This window comes from Zeus faber (assembly GCF_960531495.2).
Source record: "Zeus faber genome assembly, chromosome: 5".
Taxonomy (NCBI): domain Eukaryota; kingdom Metazoa; phylum Chordata; class Actinopteri; order Zeiformes; family Zeidae; genus Zeus; species Zeus faber.
Window position 1 is genome coordinate 1,159,903 of NC_137192.1, and position 18,496 is coordinate 1,178,398.

General features: G+C 45.9%; 1 protein-coding gene across 5 annotated transcripts; it reads left to right on the plus strand.

Moving 5' to 3' along the window:
- The first annotated feature begins 65 nt into the window (after positions 1 to 65).
- Positions 66 to 17,113, plus strand: apobec2a (apolipoprotein B mRNA editing enzyme, catalytic polypeptide-like 2a). 5 transcript variants are annotated; one of them, XM_080001566.1, is made up of 5 exons: positions 66 to 463; positions 12,910 to 13,131; positions 13,883 to 14,191; positions 15,238 to 15,256; positions 16,937 to 17,113. In XM_080001566.1, the coding sequence occupies exons 1-3, from the start codon at positions 252 to 254 to the stop codon at positions 14,184 to 14,186; spliced, it is 738 nt and encodes a 245-aa protein (XP_079857692.1). In that variant the 5' UTR covers positions 66 to 251; the 3' UTR covers positions 14,187 to 14,191; positions 15,238 to 15,256; positions 16,937 to 17,113. The 5 variants fall into 5 exon arrangements, 3 of the variants coding, with proteins under 3 accessions (XP_079857692.1, XP_079857693.1, XP_079857691.1); XR_013844182.1 differs by lacking the exon at positions 15,238 to 15,256 and having other exon boundaries at positions 13,883 to 14,249; XM_080001567.1 differs by lacking the exon at positions 15,238 to 15,256.
- Positions 17,114 to 18,496: the final 1,383 nt, after the last annotated feature.

Genomic DNA, 18,496 nt, shown 5'->3' on the forward strand with positions numbered 1-18,496 from the left:
GCCCTGCCTCTCACTCTACCATCCTCCTCTACACTCGTCATTCCATTCAACCATTCCACTCCCAATTTGTCTCACCCCTGGCCCTTCTGCCTCTCTCTCTCTCTCTCTCTCTCTCTCTCTCTCTCTCTCTCTCTCTCTCTCTCTCTCTCTCTCTGTCTCTCTCTCTCTCTGTCTTCTTACATTTGTCGCCCTCAAACTTTGCACCCAATTTCAACACACACTGCCAAATTTCCTGGACAGAATTGAACTCCATGGCTGACAGAAAGAGCACCCAGGCGATGAGAAAAGAGAGGCTTGAAGGAGCAGCAGTGACCAAGGATGTAAAAAAGGAGATAAAGAAGGAGGATGAGGGAGCTCCTGCCGAGGGTATGGTGACTGCAGAGGAGGCTGTCGGAGCCAACAGCAACGGTGGAAACTTGCAGGTGGAGCCCATGGATCTGCCTCCATTTGAAATCATTACAGGGTAAGTCAGAGGTACTCAGTCACCCAGCACCATTTCTGAGGTATAGATTTTCTCAAAATGGAGTGGTAAGTTTAATCGTCATCTATTATTACTTAAAGTAAATTTTCCACCCAGGCCTTGGCTGTTGGTTTCGATTATTGATCTTTCACTAAAGCCTAGCATGTATTCTGATAACACGTTCTATTCGCATGTGTTCGCTGTTATCTTCATAAATGGTCATGGTTTAAGCAATCAAACCTCATTTGGGCCAACCACAGCCCAATACAATCCAGCCCTTCCAGGGCAAAGATGTCAGCACGCAGTCTTTATTAAACTGGAGCCCTACTTGATATTGATGCAATATATTATGTAGGCCAGCAATTCTCAACCTAAGGGCCACTGCCCACCATTGGGTATTGCAAGTGGGCCAAATCATGGGCAAGACACATGGATTTTATTGAAAAAAAAAAAAAAAAAAAAATTATTAATTACAAAAAGAATTTTAATGTACATTTTTAAATATGGAAAATAAAATGTCCTAGTATTTTTTCTTTAAAACGTTCAAAAATGCATCATCACTGATAGATAGGAACTTATGGTAGGGCCTACTACATTTATTGAAGCCAACCAAACTGGACCACGATCGACGTTCACCTGTACATTTTTGAACTTGAGGTGATAATCAAAATGGATAGTTGGCTAGCATCAGACTCACTGAAAAGGAAAGAAGCCATTGGTACATCATCCACAAGCGATGTTCCGGCAGAAAGTATAGCGCTGAATATTTAGCATTGGGATTGTTTTGGGCAGGCACAGAATACGAACGGTTAACGCTGTGTGTGGTGTGTTCTGAGATTTTATCAAACAAAGCTCTGAAACAATGTAAACTGCGCCATAACCTCAAGACAAAACACCAATAGTACATGTCAACTTCATCAAAAGCGGCCCACTGCAATCACGTTTTATGTGACGAGATGTGCATAAGTAGCTACTGAGTCCAGTGGCTCTCAAGGGGGAAGTTACTGACTTTTGAATTGTGTGATGAGGTGAGGGTGTTTTTTCTTGACACAAAGTTTGAATTCGCACATTGCATCAGTGATTTTGAGTAGCTGGCTAAATTGGGATACCTGGCCAACATTTTCAGCCACTTAAATGGACTCAACCATGGAGTCTCCAAGGAAACCATGTTGAATGTCCAGAATAAAATATAAGTGACCACCAGCAAGGTGACCAGTCCAATTTAGACTCATTTGAGAATCTGTCAGATTTTTTGACAAATGAAGAAATGCAGCTTCCTGTCACCGTGATCCTTCATGTCAAAGAGCACCTGCATGGTTTGAGGACCAAGCTGTGCGAATACTTTCCTATCCCAGATGTGCAGTACAGCTGGATCGAAAACCCCTTCGCCAGCCACAGTGACAAGACCCACGCAGGCCTGAGCGCAAAATAGGAGGATAACTGACTTTCTCACAGATGTACCTGACAAACTTTTGGCTTCATGTTGCTTCTGAGTATCCCGATCTGTCCAACAGAGCTATGCAATTTCTGATGCCTTCCCGCGACGTATCTCTGTGACACTGGCTTTTCGGTCCTTGCGGCATTGAAGACAAAATACAGGAATAAACTGAATGTTGAGCCAGATCTTCGACTGAGACTGTCGTCCCTTAAGCCAGACATCACGCATTTGGTGTCTGCCATGCAACATCAGCCTTCTCATTAGGTGAGTCAATATTAATGTGCTCCTATTATTGTTGGTTTTATCAGCGCTGGTTTTAGTACTTAGGCTACATTCAAAACACTGCGTCCTTCAGACAGCGCTTAATAGATAGCGTTACTAAAGTTATGCGAAAGTGCCATGGATATAAGGTTATTTTTAACCCAACTATTTTTTTGTTTTACCACTACTGCACTGTATGCATGAGAATGCCTATGATGGATGGATGTAAAAATAAATTTCCTCTGAGAACGCACTGTTTTGCTCCCGTAATACATCTGGTCAAAGCCTTTGACCCCATGGAGACAAAAGGTTACTAAATGCAAGAGCCCTCTAACTATATATTTAAACGTGAACTGTGTGGTTAAGAAGTAACCAATGCTTTCCAACAATCGGTGGAAAACAAATCCTTACTTTAAGTAATATCATTATGTGTTGCAGCCAATGCAAATTATGTTAAACAGTTGAACATACAGAGAATGGACAAAATAAGGGAATTAAAGTGAGTTTTCAAGCTTTTAAATAGTTTAATTACAAAATGTTGCAACAATGTTCAGTCATATTCCATTAGTGGTATGTGTTAGCTATTAAAGAGATTTGACAACTGACACTTTGATATACGAGTTTTCAGACAACATTGCTTGGAGGTCATAAGTAGAAGCTCAGCGACGGGGACAGGCCGACACTTATTACAAGATATTAGTTAAATGCCACAAAAGTACCGTCTCAAAATGCATTATTAAGTACTTTCAAGTACTACTAAAAAGTTAAAGTACTTAAATCAGCAGGTCTGAGACCCAGTCCCAACAAAAATAAAGCTTGACTTTACAGCCCAGAGCTGGGCTGCCATTCCACACATGGACAAATAACCTAGTACAAGTGACACAAAACCTGGACCCTTGAGCAATGAATACATGTAATATCTTGTGGTTCACCCTATTTCCTACATCCACATGGGTTTCTATTTGGAAAAGGACAAGGGATGCCTTCAAACTACAAAGCCTGTTGCAAACTGCTGAACAAGATGGGAGATATGTGTGAGTCAGTGCATCCAATAATTGCTCTAATGTACATGATTGTACATTATACCACCTTATAACACCTGGTGCACCCTATGGTGCAAACACTGCTCCCTCATGATGTCCCCATTATTCCAGGATTAAATTCAGGAGAGGTTTCATGAACATTAGGTTGCTGTGAGCCTCCTACCATGGACTCGCCACTCACTTGATCCAAAACTAAATGAAATGTTATGGCAGGTGAAGTAGATTTCAGCCTACCTCATCCTTCAAAGAACTTGAGGCTTTTCTTCTCAAAGAATGGTACAATATCTCACTGCACAGAATTCTCCAAGAGGGATTGCAGCTGTTCAGAAGACAGAAGGTGCTAGGTGTTTCCGCTAATATGCACCCCCACCCCTCCCTTAAGTGGGGTTTTTAATGTTAGTTTGTCTGTAGTCCAAAGTCAGTCTTTGTTAGTACGTAGTCGGAGAGATGCAATCTCTGGAGTCGGCGATGAAGACAGAACGTTATTCGAAGCGTCGTACAAGAATTACAAGAAAGAAATAGAAGAAAGATTTTAGTCATGTGGGTTAAATGACAATGTTGGTTAAAGGCAGAAGTATCTTTGCCAGGCCTAGATGAATTCTTTTTTGAGGATATTGCATCTACAGCTAAACCAAACACTGTGTATAAAGGTGGCCGATGTTGTTGTTTGTTTTGGATCACAAAAACAGGCTGGGAGACCCTTCAAACAGAAATATCTGCTGGATCTTTTTTCATTCATTAACATTAAAAACATTCATAAGCATATGATAACCATAACCCTAAACCACTTAATTGAAAGCTTTGCTTTCAAGACCACAGTTTCACATCTTATGAGGCGTATGTGACCTATCAAAGAAAGGAGCTCAAGAATGGTATACAATTATTACAAATGTGGATCTTTGTCAATTTTTTTTTATTCATTCAATTGATAAATCAAACATATCAACAAGAATGACATCTACTTTCCATATAACACATTTTGACTGTCTGTTTTGAGAGAAAAATATTTAATGCTGATCAATAGTAGATGATGTCACAAGAGGAAGTGCAACAAACACATTTCTTTCCAAAAATTACAACATCTCACTCAACTGTTGATGTTGAGTTGTTACTTCCACATGCATACTATATGTGGAATATTAACTTGGGTTAAATAAAGCTTAGCTAATTTATCGAAATTTACAGACCATTGGTCAATCCCTGGATATTAATGAAGGGCCAATTGTGAAACATCTGAACCTGTTGGGTGGCAGTGCAACATTTTGTTCCTGTGTGAGTTATCTACCTCACTATCTTCTGAAACTTCTTAAAGTCTGACTCGAGTGCTTCGTTGTCACGGGTAGGAACCCCCCACCACCGAAATTAACAAATAGATGTCAAAGTTGCTGTCAAACAAAATACCATACACCAAATTATGTGTCACTGATACATTTTCAAATCATCTCCCAAGTCTTGAGCAGGTGTTGGTTAGTAGATCGGCCACAGGCCTAATAATAAAGAATTAGAATTCCATGTGTCTACCATGATGACTCAAAAATAGCTACAGCCTACAGTGGCCTCCTGGCTACATACTAGATACTATGCTATCTATCTGCTTGAATGCAAACAGTGCCAGATCCTCAATATCAGTTTACAGGTAAGAAAAAAAAACTGTAAACTGATAACCCCACAACAATTTAGAGTTGGATGATTTGGACACTGAAGCATTTGGTTGACGTAACAATCCACGCAGTTCAATCCACGTGGTTTATTTAAACTCCGCCCAGAAACAATACATGAATACCCCATCAATATTTACTCACAGTGTGATCTGTCAACAATAACGTCAATAGTTAACTTGCTTAACATGGCCACTTTTTAATCTGGATTTGTGAACTTTGAGTTTGGATCTCCTGTGTATCGAAAACCTTGTCACAAATAAGAAACTTCAGAATATATGTATATCTAGCTATATTTACTCAGGTTCCAATAAACTGGGTCAGACTGTATTACCAGGTCTATTTATGAGAGACCATGTCACATTTGTAACAATATTTTTGGCTCCTTGGGACACTTTTTCACTGCTACGTCTGGAAACCTCACCCTCCACCCCACTAATCCAGAGACCTCTAGGTGGATTTTGCCAAAGGGTAAGGCTGACCCCTCTGACCTTTTTTGGGGCATCTGAGCATACCAACCGGCTCATTCCTGTTACATGTTAGCCCCATCCTTCTCCGTTTCCTGACCGATGCTCGAACCTGGTTCAGCTGGCCACAGCCACAAACTCAGTGGCATGTCTGACAGCCAGAGAGTAGGTGTGATAAGAACATATTATAGGGCTGCATTTTTTATGGAGCAGAATAACTCACTGTCATGAATTCAAATGAACGTGTGCGCTCTTTTTCAAGAGATTGCATCTGTAGCAGACACGTTGCCCAGGTTCATATACATATGTAGTGTAATGGAAAAAAACGCATCTAACACTTAAACTGAAGAAGAGAGGTTCGAGAGAGTCGAGGTCTGAAGATATAAGACTTTATTATCACTTGCAAGAAGTGACAACAGAATCTGAGTTGGTTTGGCAAAGAACTCCCGAGCCGCTCACGGACTCCTTCTTTTAACCTCTTTCTGTCGGTCCAGAATGTACATCTGTTTTCTCATTAAGAATCCCTCCCTTACTCCTACACGGTCAATAGTGCAAAGAACCCATTTGTCTGCATTCTTTGACGTTAGTTACATTAGCAAACCTCCCAGCGCTAGTCCAGGCCATATTTTAGAGGGGATGTTTGCATTAACAGACCTTCCCATGTCATATGGCCCACGGTCAACAAAGCACTTATTCATGTCTTTGCTGACCCCTGTTTCACACACACTTACTTCATTCATATAGCATATGGGCAAGATAACGAATGTTCTTTCTTATTTAATGGTAGAATATAATGAACATATTTCTTTTAAATGTACTAGTAAATTTCTCCCACAGTAGAAAGGATATAGACGGGAATAATCTCTTCCATCATCCTTCATGCCTGATAATTTTACATTTCGATTTTGATCAGAATGAGCCACACCATGCTTGCCTTTTGGCTAGGTGTTTGATTTTGCTTGATTGGAAAAGTGATTCCCCCCCTACCTTTGGTTGGTGGATTTCTGATGTTACGCGCTGGAGAAAATTAAATATACATTGCAAGGGGCTACAAAAAGATTCTTTACTCTTTGGCAACCATTTCTTTACATGGAAAATTTGACCATGACTCTGACTTTTTAGATGTGTATCTATTCTAACTGCTGTGTATGTACTAATGTTATACTACAAAAAATATATGTATGTATAATTTTTCGTTCTATTATTTTTATCTAAATATTATTAATAATAGTTTGTATTATTTACTCATCTGTCTATCTAATTACTTGTTTCATGTATCCCCCCCTACCTTTGGTCGGTGGATTTCTGATGCTACGCACTGGAGAAAATTAAATATACATTGCAAGGGTCTAGAGAAAGATTCTTTACTCTTTGGTAACCATGTCTTTATTTGGAAAGTTTTACTATGCCTCTGACTTTTAGATGTGTCTCTATTCTGACTGCTGTGTATGTACTAATGTTATATTACAAAAAATACTGTATATGTATATATATTTTTTATTATTATTTCTTTTATTTTTATTAATAATTTGTATATTTTACTCACCTGTCTATCTAATTACTATTTTCATGTATCCATCATTATTTACTAACTGATGTTACTTCTTCATTTTACTTTATTGTTGTTTGTTGTACTTGTCTGATGTTTTTGTTCCATGTTTTTTTTCAAAAACGAATGAGTTACACACAATAACGTTGGGAGATCAGGGTTCTAGATGCAATGTGAATTTGGTGTGCATTTCGCTTTTCGAGGTGGAAATAGACCTTTTGGTGAGGTTACCTTAAGATGTCTCATAAATGACCTCTACTGTATTCTTCCTCACGTCCAAATGTCTCTCAGATACGGATTAGAGACAAGCAGCTACAGATATGGTGGAAAATCAAGTGTCTCAATTTCAATGTACTTAATTCACAGAGTTCAGTTTGTCCAGCCTGCTTTAGTGTTTGCATGTAACTGGATGTAGTTTGGCAGGAGTTTGAAACTTGGAGTTGGTGTACTTAGTATCAGTTTCCTTTTTTTTTTTTAATCACTTGAGTATGAAAGGAACGTGCAGATTATTCACTTGAAATGGAAATGAAATCATTGTAACATTATAAATTACATGTGTATGTGTGGGAAATCAAATGCCAGGCGGCTTCTTGCTGTTGCTTTTAATTTGGGATTTGTAATTGAATATGAAATCAACAAATGATACATGGATTGAAGAACCTGGCTGAATAAAAGAAAAAAGAAAAAATATTGAAATTAAGTCTGTGATCTTTGGAAATCGAGATCGAGATCATTGAGAGACTTTATGCAATTTTATGTTTAAAATCAGTAAGCAAAAGAAACTTTTTGTTCTTCAATTTCTGTTTTTAAAATGTATATCGACTGACAATTTTCACCAATTGCTTTTAAATTCCTGTTTCTCAAAACATGAAACATTTGACCAAAATGTACACACGGATTGCGTGTGTGTTTATTTTGATGGTGTTAGGAGGTATGCTGAGTAAACCCAGGTGCAGAGAACAAGGCAGAGGCGAGGTGCAAAACAAGTACACAAACAAATAAGAAGTCTCGGGAGCTTGGAACAAGAGCGTTGTCATGAGGTTAGACAAACTCAAGACTGAGCGCCCGAGGACACAAACGACAGGGTCTAAATAGGGACGACCAAACGAGACACAGGTGAAACATATAACCTAATGAGGCAGGGTAATCAGGAACAGAAATAGGTGAAGCAGCGCAACCTTGAAAAGGCAGTACTGGCGGCATCTAGTGGCCGATGCCGGTAGGACCCGGGCGAACCCTGACAGGACCCCCGTCCAGGAACGGCTCCCGACGTTCCTCCAGGGAGTGTCGGGTGGCGACGGCAGAAATCCTGGACCAGGGAGGGGGTCCAGGATATCCCGGGCCAGAACCCAGGAGCGCTCCTCCGGCCCGTAACCCTCCCAGTCCACCAGGTATTGCAGGGCCCCGCGGACCCGGCGGGAGTCCAGGAGCCGGCGGACCGTGTAGGCGGGCCGACCGTCGATGATGCGAGGCGCCGGAGGAGGCCTCGTGGTGGGCGCCAAGGTGCTGGTGACCACCGGTCTGAGCCGCGACACGTGGAAGGTGGGGTTTATCCTCATGACCTGGGGAGCAGAAGACGGTATGCGGCGGGTCAATCCTGCCGCATACCGTCTTCTGCTCCCCACGATCTCGAAGGGCCCAACATACTGTGGCGCGAGCTTGCGTGACTCCACCCATAATGGAAGGTCCCGGGTGGACAGCCAGACCCTCTGGCCCGGACGGAGCATAGGCGCTGGTCTGCGCCGTCGGTTGGCCTGGATCCGCTGCTGCCGGGAGGTCCTCAGCAGGGTCTGACGAGCCCTCTGCCAGGTCCGTCGGCACCGCTGGACGAACCGCTGGGCTGACGGCACTCCCACCTCCGCCTCCTGCTCCTGAAACAGAGGAGGTATGTACCCGAACTGGCACGCAAACGGGGACATGCCAGTGGAAGAGCAGCGCAGAGTGTTGTGAGCGTATTCCGCCCACACTAGACGGTCGCTCCAGGAGGCAGGGTTGGAGCACATGAGGCACCTCAGTGTTGTCTCCAGGTCCTGGTTGACCCGCTCCGTCTGGCCATTGGATTGAGGGTGGAAACCGGAGGACAGGCTGACGGAGGCGCAGAGGAGCTGGTGGGACGCTTTCCGGAACTGGGATGCAAACTGCGGACCGCGGTCTGACACCACGTCCAGGGGCAGGCCAAACACCCTGAAAACGTGCTGCACCATGAGCTCAGCAGTTTCCAGAGCTGAGGGGAGCTTGGGCAGAGGAATAAAGCGGCAGGCCTTGGAGAACCGGTCCACAACGACGAAGATGACGGTGTGGCCCCGAGACGGTGGAAGGCCGGTGATGAAGTCCACTGAGAGGTGTGACCAGGGCCGACTGGGGATGGGAAGGGGATGCAGCAGCCCCATGGGACGTGACCGGGGGTTCTTGTTCTGGGTGCAGATGGTGCAGCACCGACGAAGGACCAGACATCCTGATCCATGGTAGGCCACCAGAAACGCCTGCGGAGGAACTCGAGGGTCCTGGAGATCCCCGGGTGGCCAGTGAGGCGGGATGAATGCCCCCATTGCAGGACTTGTAATCGGACAGCCTTCAGGACAAACAGGTGACCCGGGGGCCCGTTGCCGGGATCCGCCTCCCTCCTTTGGGCCTGCCGGACCTGCGTCTCGATTCCCCAGCGGACCGGAGCCAAGATGCGGGAGCTCTGGAGAATGGGCTCGGGGAGTTCAACCAGCTCAGGAGGGTCGAACTGTCTGGAGAGAGCGTCGGGCTTGAGGTTCTTGGACCCGGGACGATATGACGTTGAACCGATTGAAGAACAAGGCCCATCGGGCTTGACGGGAGTTGAGGCGTTTGGCGTCCTGAATGCATGTCAGGTTCTTGTGGTCGGTCCAGACGACAAATGGGTGTTGGGCCCCCTCCAGCCAGTGCCACCACTCCTCCAACGCCAGTTTGACTGCCAGTAGCTCCCGGTTCCCTATGTCATAGTTCCGTTCCGCTGGGGTGAGGCGACGGGAGAAGAAAGCACATGGATGGAGCTTCTTGTCATGAGTCCTTTGGGTCAAAACGGCCCCCACTCCCACATCGGAAGCATCCACCTCCACCACGAAGGGTAGGGTAGGCTCTGGTGTGGCCAGGACAGGGGCAGCGGTGAACCGCGTCTTGAGAGCCCTGAACGCCCCATCAGCCTCCGCAGTCCAGGCGAAGCGGGCTGTGGATGTCCTAGTGAGGGCGGTGAGGGGAGCCGCCACAGTGCTAAAACCCCGAATGAAGTGATTGTAAAAATTGGCAAACCCGAGGAAGCACCACCCACCTGTTTGACCGAGGTGGGTGGTGGCCAGTCCCGGACGGCTTCGGTCTTGGCAGGATCCATCTGGACGTGACCCTCGGTGTTGACAAACCCCAGGAACTGAACGGTGGTGGCGTGGAACTCACTCTTTTCCAGTTTCACATAGAGGCCATTGGCGAGCAGGCGGTGAAGGACCTGTCTCACATGCTGTATGTGTTCGGGAAGGGTCCTGGAGAAGATGAGGATGTCATCGATGTAGACGAACACGGAGCGGTTGAGAAACTCACGGAGGACATCGTTTACAAAGGCCTGGAAGACAGCAGGGGCATTGGCCAATCCAAAAGGCATGACCAGGTATTCATAATGGCCGGTAGGTGTGTTGAAGGCGGTCTTCCACTCATCCCCCTCGCGGACACGGAGGAGATTGTATGCGTTTCGAAGATCGAGTTTGGTGAAGATGGTGGTGCCTTGCAGTTGCTCGAAAGATGTGGACATGAGGAGGGGGTAGCGATTCTTGACCGTGATCTTGTTCAGACCACGGTAATCAATGCAGGGATGCAGGCCACCATCCTTCTTACCCACGAAGAAAAAACCTGCACCCGCCGGGGAGGTAGAAGGGCGGATGAAACCTGAGGTGAGCGCCCCCCGGATGTACTCCTCCATGGCTGTAGTCTGAGGGGCAGAGAGAGAGACGAGACGTCCTCGAGGAGGGCAGGTGCCAGGCAGAAGGTCGATGGCGCAGTCATAGGACCGATGGGGAGGAAGCCTGGTGGCCCGTCTCTTGCTGAAGACCTCCCTCAGATTGGCATACTCGTGGGGCGCTCGTGAAAACTCGGGATGGATGGGACCTTGAATACGGACTGGAGCCAGGACACGGACAGGAACTCCGGAGTGGGCTGGGGCTTGGGAAGGACGGACTGGACACGGACTGGAGACTCGAGAGGGTGAGAAGACGGACTAGAACGAAGACAGGTGGTGTGGCAGGCCGGACCCCATTCGGTGAGACGCCCGGAGGCCCAGTCCAGATGTGGGTTGTGACGAGCCAGCCATGGGTAGCCCAGTGCCACTGGAAATCAGGAGAGTGGATGAGATGGAGCTGGATTAGCGCCGGAATCCACCATAGCTTGGAGGGAGTGATGTTGATCTCCCCAGGCGAGGGAGGCAGCCAGCAGGACCCCGGTCGCCTCGAGCTCGGGAGAGAAGGTTGGCTTCGTCACAGTTCTCCCTACCCTGGACAAGAGTTGGCTTTTCCCGAGAGCTCAGGGCAGGAAGAACGTAAATGCCCCGGGATCCCACAGTACAAGCAGCAGCGTTCCCTCATCCGCCGGTCACGTTCGGATCGAGAGAGCCATGTGCTGCCTACTTGCATCGGCTCCTCCATCGATGCTGGAGGCGGGCTCGGGACAGCCCGGAGATGCTCGGGAGGCCTCGTCCCCAGAGCTGCTCTGCACGCTGTTATTGGTGAAGCGGAAAAACAGCGTTCCCCTTGTCTCTCCCGGATGCGGTTGTCCACCCGAATCGCTGTTTCGATGAGCGTGTCCAGGTCCTCCTGTGCCTCCCGGGATGCCAGCTCGTCCTTGACACCCTCATTGAGACCCTCCTGGAAGGCTGCGATGAGTGCCTCGCTGTTCCATCCAGACGCCACTGCGAGGGTGCGGAATGCGATGGCGTAGTCCGCTACGCTCTGTCCCCCCTGGCCGAGCCGGAGTAGCCGTGTCGACGCCTCCCTCCCACTGACTGAGTGGTCAAACACTCGGCGCATCTCCCCGGCAAAAGCCTGGTAGCTGGAGGAGGCCGGGGTTTGCTGATTCCAGATGGCTGTGGCCCAGGAGAGTGCTTTGCCTGTGAGTAGCATGACCACGTATGCCACCTGTGAGCGCTGGGTGGGGAACTGTGAAGGCTGGAGCTCGAAAGCCAAGGAGCATTGTGTCAAAAAACCACGACAACCTCCTGGGTTACCGTCGTACCTCTCTGGCGCCGGCAGTCATGGTTCACGGTGATCTGGAGGACGCGGGTCCGTGGGAGGCAGCGCTGGCGCAGGGGCCATAGGTGGAGCCTGTGCCTGGCTCTGCTGGACGGCCTGGGCGAGCGACTGCAGGTTGTCCAGGACCTGTTGGAGAACCCGCTCATGACGGCCAATCGCAGTCCCCTGGTTCGTCAAGGCCACCCGCAGGCTTTCCACCTCTGGAGGCTGACTCTCTGCTGGGTCCATGTTGTGGCTCAGTCTTGCTGTTAGGAGGTATGCTGAGTGAACCCAGGTGCAGAGAACAAGGCAGAGGCGAGGTGGCAAAAATAGAGGTTTACTTCAAACAAGTACAAAAAACTGGGCAAAAAACAAATAAGACGTCTCGGGAGCTTGGACCAAGAGCGTTGTCATGAGGTTAGACAAACTCAAGACTGAGCGCCCGAGGACACAAACGACAGGGTCATAATAGGGACGACCAAACGAGACACAGGTGAAACATATCATCTAATGAGGCAGGGTATTCAGGAACAGAAATAGGTGAAGCAGAGCAACCTTGAAAAGGCAGTTCTGGCAGCATCTAGTGGCCGATGCCGGTAGGACCCGGGCGAACCCTGACAGATGGTAGTAGTTCTGGGGTCCTGGCGCTGTGTGAGAGACATAGCCACTAAGAAAAGCTGACATGTTGCTCTTTTGTCATTATTCATATTCACGAAAACAAAACAACAACACATTTAAAATGATTTCTGTTGTTTTTTTCATTCTTAACTTTTGTCATTCTTGTCTTTTTTTTACTCAGGGATCGCATTGATCCTTTCCACTTCAAGTTTCAGTTCAAGAATGTGGAGTACTCATCGGGCCGGAACAAGACGTTCCTCTGTTACCTGGTGGACACGGGAGACATAGACGGGCTGATGAGAGGGTACCTAGAGGATGAGCACGCCGGGCTCCATGCAGAGGAGGCCTTCTTTGTTCAGACACTCCCTGAATATGACCCAGCGCTCCGATACACAGTCACCTGGTACATAGCTAGCTTAAGCTCTAAAATGGTATGTCTCATACAGACTTTCCACCGACTTATATATAGGCTAGAGCAGTGGTTCTCATCTGGTCAGGCAATCCATATTTTTCCTTAGTCATTAAGTCACGACCCAGACCCATCAGGGATTTGAGCCAAGATTTGAGCCATTTATCCACAATGCTTCAGTGTATGTTGAAAATACAAAGCAAACAAAATGTGTCGAAGCCCCAATAAAATAAACCACTAAATAAACCAGTTTTGAATCAGGACCACCCAGTTGAGAACCATTGTGCTAGAAGTAACCTGTCTACACTAGACCCATTACATTGAAGCCAATTTTAACTGTCTGTTTCTTACTGTAGAATTTAAGTGACATAGGATTGCATTGTAAAATACATTTACTGCAGTGATATTCACTCAAGGAACCTCTTTTCATCAGATTTTTACATATGTCACATGACACATGTAAAGTGAATCTCATTGGCTTCAAGTACATTCAAATCGAGTTGTTAATCATTTTATTGGAAATAATGCAATCGTACTAGGCAATGTAAGAAGTCACGATTCACTATCATTTCAATGACTGAGCGGTCTATTAGATCGATTATCTGTAAAAGCATCAACAAAGGCACAAGAAAGACTTAAAAAAAATGTTTGCAAACATTAATATCAATGCAACATACTTCTCTGGACCACAGACCCTTCATTCAAGACCACATACCTCTCTTCCTTGCTGTCTCTCTCTCTCTAGGTATGTTTCATCCAGTCCCTGCCTGAAATGTGCCTCCAAAATAGTTGAGATCCTGAAGTCCAGGAATAGTGTGAAATTGAACATTTTTGCAGCACGGCTGTTTGAGTGGGAGGAACCCGAGATTCAGGCTGGGCTGAAGGCACTACACAACGCCGGCTGCAAGCTGAGGGTGATGAAGCCTTTGGACTTCTCCTACACTTGGGACACATTTGTGGAGAATGACGAAGCTGACCTGAACCTTTGGGAAGACTGCAAGGACAACTACGAGTATTACCACAAAATACTGTCCGACATCCTGCAGTAGCAACGGTGGGTGTTCATCAGGGATAGCGTTTGGTGTAAGAAGAGCATCCATAAAGTTTTTAAAGTAAGCAGACTATTTTCTTGAGTAAAGTTACTAAAACCAACAACATAGGGACAGGATACAGGAACAATGCTTTGTTTGCCATAATGCTAAAGACAGGTCGCCATTTTCCAAGGTCTATCCAGCCAACAGGTGAACACATCTGGATCTGTGGTGCAGGAACAAAGGATCAAAAAAATAGTAAATGAAGACAAAGTGTCACTAAAGAACTATTTCTAACCTATAAACAAGTTGGCAATCAGGAGTTTTCTATAACTTGAAAGAATGACCAAAGCCAGAAACCAAAGGGTAGAGCAAACAGCGCCATTTCTTGTTGGGAAGTGATTATTGCGGTTGCTGATTGGCTCAAATTAGTGCCAAGCAAGTCACTTGTGATGCTAAAGATGGCAATTCATGAAATTATTATAGACCTTAAGTCAACATTAATCTTATTTATAGGTCACAGCAGCTGGGAGCATTATTGATGGCTTCAGCTTATGTACATAAGCATTTTGAACATATAAGTGTATGGAGTCAATTGGTCCATACATAGCTGCAAATACATAGATTACACCAGCAATACATTTGGATACATTTTTTGGCCATATATTTGTAGTTTGACGATGACACATTTTTATGTGTTCTAGTCCCACCTCTATGGATAATTACACATTCCTGAAATTTGATGTAAACACATTAATTGTGAAAACAGTCAAACAAAAAAGTCTCAGTAAGCGGAATGTCTATGAAAAGTGAGTGGGTAGAAAGCCACGAGTTAGATAGTCACAAAGTTGCATTTCTTGTCTCTCTTGAATCTTTACATTGCAGTGGATGTAGAGATGATGTGCAGAAAGTGTCAACAAAACCCTGAAAAACCTGATCAAAAGCACAATTCGCAACCACTTGGTGGTATAACATTTTAAGACTGTTACTAAGGCCAGTGTTGAAAATAGGGATACTCATGTTTCCCTTTTCACATTCAACAACCTTTCTCTTGCTCTTTCTCTTGCAGGAATCCAGTTGCCTCAAAAGTAATTTCCGTCCATCCCGATTTGTATATTTATGAGCACACGTTGTCAACATGTAGCTCTATTTACCCTCTGGTCAAGGGTGTTTATGGACATGTAAGCATACTGCATATATGTCATCTACGACATCCATACCAACTTCATTCGTACATCAGCAAGACCGCCCACTGAAATTTCCGGTGATGAAGCCTGCAGCCTTTGTGGGTGGAAGGGGTTATCTTGCCGTCAACAGCTTTTTGTTCATGTGTGTTTTGTGTCTTACCTTATAATGACCTTAGTTGTTTATGAATTATATACGATATAGAGATATACTGTACTCCCCCTTTGAACTGGTGCCTTTGGTGAAACTAAAATATGACTCACAATCTATCTTTATAAATAGATATAGCACTATATATTTAAAAAAACAAAAACAAAACAAAAAAAAGCAAAGGCTGTCCATGAATGATAAATTTTTTAACAATAAGTATTTTCTCCTGATTGAATAATTTGTTTTTTATTTATTACCTCACCTCTTATTATCTTCACAAGAGTGCATTGTAATGTGTGCATCGATGTTGCAGTGGCCTAGACCATTTATTTTGGTCTAACACTGCCATTTATTAAAGGAAGCAATCCAATTTGTCATATATATAATTGTCTATTTAATCAAATACATGTTGGACTACATAACCCGGTGTGGCGGACCAAGGGGCGTGGTCAAGCACCGGCTGCAGAGAACAACATGGCTCCCTTTCCCGTGGCCACCAAGTTGCCTCGAGTCGCACTAATCAGCTAATCGGCGCCGATTTGGCCGATTCGGCCGATTCGAGGCAGCTCGTTTTTTGTTAGTCCTAGTGTATTATGCAACCTAGTACCCCAAAGCACTGCCCCTGCGCAGTATTACGGCCAAAAGTGTGGTGCAGGCGCTGTTTCAGGTTATCTCCCGAGTTGGGAATCCAAAGGAAATCCTGACCGACAAGGGCACTACCTTTATGTCACGTACAATTTGGGAACTTTACTAGTTACCGGGGGTCCGCTCAATTCGGAGCAGCGTTTACTATCCCGAGACCAATGGCATGGTGGAGCCCTTTAATAAAACGCTGAAAAACATGATTCAAAAGTTACGACAATAGCCGTAATTGGGACAAGTGGGTGGACCCCCTGTTATTTGCATTGCGGGAAGTTCCCCAGGCCTACATGGGATTTTCTACCTTTGAACTCCTCTTTTGTAGGAGACCCCGGGGGTTGCTAGAACTAATTAAAGAAAACTGGGAGGAATGTCCTAGCACCAGTAAGAATGAAATACAGTATGTTATGTACCTGAGAGCAAAGTTACACGCGCTGATTCGGCCGTTATCACGGGAGAATTTGCTCCGGGCTCAGGAACGTCAGCGCCTCTCATACAACTGGGGGGCTTGGCTCAGGGCGATTATGAGGTCCAACGGTCTGACAGGCAAGGGGCGACACAGAGTTATCACCTCTTAAACCTCTTAAAAGAGTGGATGGAGGGGGCGTCCATGGCTCTGGTCACACCGGTCATCGAGTGGGATGAGTTAGGGCCAGAGGTTCAAACAGCGGCCAATCCTGTTTAGTGACCATCTCTCTCCATCCCAGAGGGCGGACGTGGCTGCACTTAAGCATTGCTTAAGAGTCCTCGACTCGAGGCAGAGAGATTTTGTAATGTTTGTCTGTCTTGCACAGGGGATCGGCACACAGGCTCATCAGCCGACCAGGAGCCAGAGTGCGGAACACCATTCCTCCTGCGCCCAAAATAATTATCACCATCATCATGAGTGTTATTATTTATTATTTATAATTGTGGCCAGCGAGCCTTTGTTCACGATACAATAAAAACTCTTTCCATGTTGGCAAACCATAAAAGAAAGGACTCCATCTCCCTACATAAACCCCTGTCTGTGGGCAGAGACTCCCACACCAAGGTAAATGCTGAATCACATCGCTGAACAGATCACACAAATCACCCTCATGCTGCGTTTAAAATGTATGACTAGGTTTTCCGTCCGGACTGCCTCACTCTGTATCACTTCCACCTGCAGAGAACCTTTCCGATGCCTTCATCTCCTCAGGCCTATACTGTGATGCCTTCTTCATCAGAATCCCAGCAGGACTCAAAGCTCCAGTACTGTGTGGCACGGTGGCGCAGTGCATTGCACTGCTGCCTCACAGCAAGAAGGTCCTGGGTTCGATTCCCGCCTGGGGTGCTGTTGCACCGTGCTCCAGCGGGTTATCTCCCAAATAGGAGCCTTTCTGTGTGGAGTTTGCATATTCTCCCCGTGCTCACATGGGGTTTCCTCCACGTCAGTAAGGACTCCCCGCCCCCCAAGTACTGAAAGTGAGAAAAAAACTCACTTTTCTGCTTAAGGCATAACTGTAAAACTCCTGCTCACACACCAATTAATTTGTGAACTTGATCGCACCCTTCTTAAACCTAGGACCACATTACGTGATTTTCAAGGCTGATTTGGTCTCTATACTATCCCAATCAGCCAGGTCAGAATTAAATCAAACACGTTTGATTTTATCGGGGCTAGTCTTTCCATAATCCTTTGGTGTGTGCATGTCAAAGCCTCAAATCGTAACGGTAATGTTCAACAGCCAATAAAACAATTGTGTGCGACTTGTGGAATAGTGGCTAGTAGCAAGTAGCAGTAGCAAGCTGTATGACATCCATGTTTGTTTTGGTGTCAAAATATTGCAAAATATTTTGCCTCTCTCGAGAATCTTGCGGAAAGATAAGATAAGATAAACCTTTATTAGTCCCACAACGGTCCCACAACGGGGAAATTTACATCGTTCCAGCGTACATCGTTTTATATTAAAAATTGCACAGTTGTGTGTGTGTGTGTGTGTGTGTGTGTGTGTGTGTGTGTGTGCGTGTGGTCTACTGGCTGCGCTGTTGGTTATACAGTCTGACAGCCGCAGGAAGGAAGGACCTGCGATAGCGCTCCTTCCCACACTTTGGGTGAAGCAGCCTATCGCTGAAGGAGCTCTCCAGTGCCATCAGAGTCTCATGCATGGGGTGGGATTCGTTCTTCATCATGGATGACAGCTTAGCTATCATCCTCCTTTCTCCCACCACCTGCACTGGGTCCAGGGGACCCCCCAGGACATAGCTGGTCTTCCTGTCAGCTGTGGTGAGGCTGTTGCCCCAGCAGACCACTCCATAAAAGATGGCTTATGCCACCACGGTGTTGAAGAAGGTCTTCAGGAGAGCCTCCTGCACTCCAAAGGACCGAAGTC